This window comes from Schistocerca serialis, chromosome 2, assembly GCF_023864345.2.
Source record: "Schistocerca serialis cubense isolate TAMUIC-IGC-003099 chromosome 2, iqSchSeri2.2, whole genome shotgun sequence".
Classification (NCBI taxonomy): domain Eukaryota; kingdom Metazoa; phylum Arthropoda; class Insecta; order Orthoptera; family Acrididae; genus Schistocerca; species Schistocerca serialis.
The window spans coordinates 515028347-515033197 of NC_064639.1; the positions used below are offsets into that span (position 1 = coordinate 515028347).

Below are 4851 nucleotides of genomic sequence, written 5' to 3' on the forward strand. Positions count from 1 at the left end.
TTCAGTTCATGTGTTAAAGAAATATGCAGCATTTGATTTCACACCAACAACAAATGACTTTCGACACTTCCGTATCTATTCAAACATGTACGCATATTTCTCACTGGTACGATAAGTAAAACATGCACTGATTTGACATTCAGTCACAGGTCAGTAAACAAACTGTTCATTGTTTTTGAGTAACTTTTAATATAGAACTAGCTGGAAACAACACTCGAAAAGGGACTGATACTTCCTCAATTTGCATACAGCCGCACAAACAAAAGGTGGCAATACCATGCTTTTCCAAAAAAAAGCTTCTTCAACCAGCAAAAGAGGGAAAAAGTCTCGTACTGTTCATGAATGGAGAAAGAATTATTCACATTCCAAATCCAGACACACATGGTGGCGACTACAACAGGAAACAGTTGTTAATTTACATCTGATTTTGAAACCTTTCCCAAATACTTTTTTGTCTCCTCTGTTTTTCACAAAATTAAGGGAATTTACCTTTATTATTGAAATCATCAATCAGTAATACTTAAGTTACATCTACTTACACAGTCTCGAACTCCTTACAACATTTGTGAGCACAGTATCAGGAATAAGTAACAAATTGCAGTAATTTTTGTGCGTTACTAACTTATCAACCAACTTTTTAAAAAAAACTGCTATTGTGGAGCAGCAATATATTCTGAAGTACATACTAACAGTGGAAAGAACTAGCAAATTGCAACTATCAATGCTCTGATTTACTGTGTACATATACTGAACACTGCAGATGAATGAATAACACTTACGCCAAACATCCACAATGACACCTCATTTCATCAACATTCATATTTAGTGTGACTCATCTCTCACACTATATGCAGGCTACTGTTAAAAATAATTTGGTATTTACGTTATTAGCACCACATATAACAGCATCAAATGCAGCATTGCAAATTATCATGCACAAGACAACCAAAGTGTGATATAGGTAAGGCTAATGTGTGAGATCCCAAAGTAGGTGCAGTAAATAAATACAAAACATATCACTGACTTTTTCTATTTCACTGCGGTAACATCTTTTAACGAAATAATTTAACTTCGTTTTTGTACAAATCAGGTATAAGGGATTTCAATACAGTATGTGTAATAATTGCAGTCATCCCCCATATTTTATGCTCTCCTCCAGAGAATACAGGCAAGGTGTACCCGCCTGGATATTCCATGTAATCGCAATTACTAGAATCACAAAACAGTCTTAATGGTACTGTAAACACAGATTCCACTTCTGTCCGATTTATTGCCAAGTCTTTCACATTCACATGCCCTATGTAACCCAGATACGGGCAAACGACTACTTCATTGTCTTTTGTACCAACAAAACTTCCATGTCCCCAGATCTCTATGTCGCTTTTCTGTAATCCTATTTCTTCACACGTCTCCCTACAAGCCGTCTCTTCTAGATCACTGTCTGTCTCATCCTGCATGCCACCAGGAAATGAAACTTGTCCACTGTAATTTTTCAACGTACTTGATCGCAACGTATATAACAACGAAATTTCTTCATTTACTATACAAAATGGTACCAACACAGCTGCCTGCTTTGCGGGAACATGTTGCTTAGTTCGCAATGGGCCCATACGCTGTAATCGCTCCAAGCCTTTCTTCCTGTTTTCTTCGTTGAAGATAGCCTTTGCAATTATCTCGCTCAAATTGTGTGTTGATGTGGCATGGCAACGTGCATTTGTGATGAAGAGCACAGCTTGTCTGGAATAAAGACCATGTTTAATTAGTTTTCATCTACTGAATAACGCTATGGTATAACACACATCCTGTTACTGTTTATACAAATAAGTATTGCAAAGGGCAGACAGAGAAAGGATAAAAATTGTATTCACCTTCCTGAAATTGATCTTAAGCACACAGTCATCTCGTAGAGTTAATACTCATAGACACAAAAAGGGAATATAATTCTTTGCCAAAACTTCAAGTTGAAACATCATAACCGTCGTACTGGGAATGTTTATGTTGGTGGGGGTTGTCCGAAGTTCCACTTATCAGCTGATTGAATGACAAGGATGCTCCGACAGCATCATAACAAGAAGTTAGACCTTTCTGCATTCCATACACCATAAATATTGTTTCTAGAAGCCAATGAAAAGGAAACTAAATAAATAAATATTGTCCATGATTTACGCTTTTGAATGCTAACTTAGCAGTCGCAACACTTCGCCTCTATTTTGTTGCCTGCTGCGCCAGCGGCGCGCCAAGCGGCCGTATGTTAAACTAATAAACTATTGAGTTTGGTGCGATCGTGAAAACGAAAGGCCCGTCCACACGCAACGATCTTTCTGCGCACATCACATCTGCGCAGACAGATCGTTGCGTGTGGACAAAAGATTTGCACCAACCTGAGGTGTGTGCAAACCTGGAAGTTGGAGGTTTGAGCGAAACCTCTCAAATCTGTGGGTTCAAACCACATCTGCGCAGACAAGTTGGAGCGTGTGGACAGGAGATCGCCGCAAATCTGGCGCGAAACAGCTGTTTGCTCAGTCTAGTGTTTGTATTTGTGCGCACAGGGCTTTAAAATGGCTGATACTCGTCAGTGTTCACGAGAGTATAGCCCGGTCCACACGCAACGATCTGTCTGCGCAGACATCGGCGCAGATGTCTGTACATGCAAAAAATCGCTGCAAATGTGGTGTGTTCACACGACACAAACCCCAATATACTACTCGCCCGCCATCTGTCGGTGTAGAAAAGAAATATCAGTGGCAAGCCACTACGCTTCCCGAAAACGTCAAAATTTAATTAAGTTATTTTGAAAAATAGAAATGGAGGAAGTTCTGTTGTGGTCTGTGTTCGCAACTTGTGTTGCAAAAAACATTCAGACCAACCGCAGGAAACAGAGAAAGCGGTCAAAATGGTGCTGACAGTGGCTGCTAAAGCGAAAGCAGTTTTGTCACGTAAATTTACTGCGAGAGTTGCAGGGCGAACCTGTTTTGTTTTACATAACCTCGTGTTCCATTTCCTCGCACATTGGCACTCCAATTTCATCTTCAATCGTACTCCTGCTTGGTCTTGGCGTTTCTTGATCACTAAGAAAGCCAAGTAGATCAAAATACCATAACGTTGGCTGGTATACTTGATCTACTCCTACACCAGATCTTCTAGATTTCTGAACTTTGGATAACTCTTTTCGGTAAACAGTTCGCTGACAGACTAATTTACTTGACTTGCCTTCATGAACTCATCCTTCAGGAAAGCGTAAATAGCTTCACATGTGTTGGGTATTATTTCACTCAATGCTTGTTTCGATATTGCAGATGAAAATTCCAAATCATTGTAGCTCTTTCCTGTTGCTAGGAATCTTAATGTTACTGCCAGGCGTTCATGAGGAGAAATTTCCCTTCTCATACAAGTATTTTTCTCATAATATGAGGGGTTACATGCTTTAAGAGATAATTATAAGTTTCGACATCCATCCGCAAATAATTTCGCCAGTTCGCAACGAAATTATTTTTTTATTACCGTTTCTCTGTTTGCCGAGGCGCCAACTGCCCGCAATTTTTCAATTAGAGCATTGTATGCTGCTGTCTTTTTGTCTCGGTCACTATATTCTTTACTTTTAATCTTCCACAAACATTGGTGGTTTCTGTATATTTCAATGAATTCACTTACAAACTCTCGAGAACACTGACGAGTATCAGCCATTTTAATGCCCTGTGCACACAAATACAAACACTAGACTGAGCAAACAGCTGTTTCGCGCCAGATTTGCGACGATCTCCTGTCCACACGCTCCAACTTGTCTGCGCAGATATGGTTTGAACCGACAGATTTGAGAGGTTTCGCTCAAACCTCCAACTCCAACTTCCAGGTTTGCACACACCTCAGGTTGGTGCAAATCTTCTGTTCACACGCAACGATCTGTCTGCGCAGATGTGATGTGCACAGACATTTGCGCAGACAGATCGTTGCGTGTGGACGGGCCTTATGTAAGTGAATTCATTGAAATATACAGAAACCACCCATGTTTGTAGAAGATTAAAAGTAAAGAATATAGTGACCGAGGCAAAAAGACAGCAGCATATAATGCTATACTTGAAAAATTGCGGGCAGTTGACGCCTCGCAAACAGAGAAACTGTAATAAAAAAAATTGGTTGCGAACTGTTTACCGAAAAGAGTTATCCAAAGTTCAGAAATCTAGAAGATCTGGTGTAGGAGTAAATCAAGTATACCAGCCAACGTTATGGTATTTTGATCTGCTTGGCTTTCTTAGTGATCAAGAAACGCCAAGACCAAGCAGGAGTACAATTGAAGATGAAATTGGAGTGTCATGTGCGAGGAAACGGAACACGAGGTAATGTAAAACAATATATTTCACATACGTTTATCAAAAGTTTATTCAAAAGAATATGTTTGTGTGAAAACATAATAGAAAATTAACTACTGTTATAAAAAGAACTCATCCTTCAAGACAGCGTAAATAGCTTCACATGTGTTGGGTATTATTTCATTCAACGCTTGTTTCGATATTGCAGTTGAAAATTCCAAATCCTTGTAGCTCCTTCCTGTTGCTAGGAATCTTAATGTTACCGCCAGCCGTTCATGAGGAGAAATTGCACTTCTCATACAAGTATTTTTTTCTCATATGAGGGGTTACAAGCTTTAAGAGATAATTATAAGTTTCTACATCCATCCGCAAATAATTTCGCCAGTCGTTAGGTTCGCTCTGCAACTCTCGCAGTAAATTTACGTGAGAAAACTACTTTCGCTTTAGCAGCCACTGTCTACACCAATTTGACCGCTTTCTCTGTTTCCTACGGTTGATCTGAATGCTTTTTTGCAACACAATTTGCGAACACAGACCACAACAG

General features: G+C 39.5%; 1 protein-coding gene across 1 annotated transcript; it reads right to left on the reverse strand.

Moving 5' to 3' along the window:
• Positions 1-1014: 1014 nt before the first annotated feature.
• On the reverse strand, positions 1015-2253 carry LOC126455623 (mitochondrial coenzyme A diphosphatase NUDT8). Its single transcript, XM_050091387.1, has 2 exons — positions 1869-2253; positions 1015-1737 (listed from the first exon to the last, which is right to left on the reverse strand). Exons 1-2 carry the CDS (start codon positions 1898-1900, stop codon positions 1053-1055), a joined length of 717 nt encoding a protein of 238 aa, XP_049947344.1. The 5' UTR covers positions 1901-2253; the 3' UTR covers positions 1015-1052.
• Between the last annotated feature and the right edge of the window lie 2598 nt (positions 2254-4851).

Coding starts and splice junctions, on each gene's coding strand:
- LOC126455623 (XM_050091387.1), bottom strand. CDS start 1,900: ATGACTGTGTGCTTAAGATCAATTTCAGGAAG. Junction 1,738..1,868: donor TTAAGATCAATTTCAGGAAG/GTGAATACAATT, acceptor TCTTTATTCCAG/ACAAGCTGTGCTCTTCATCA.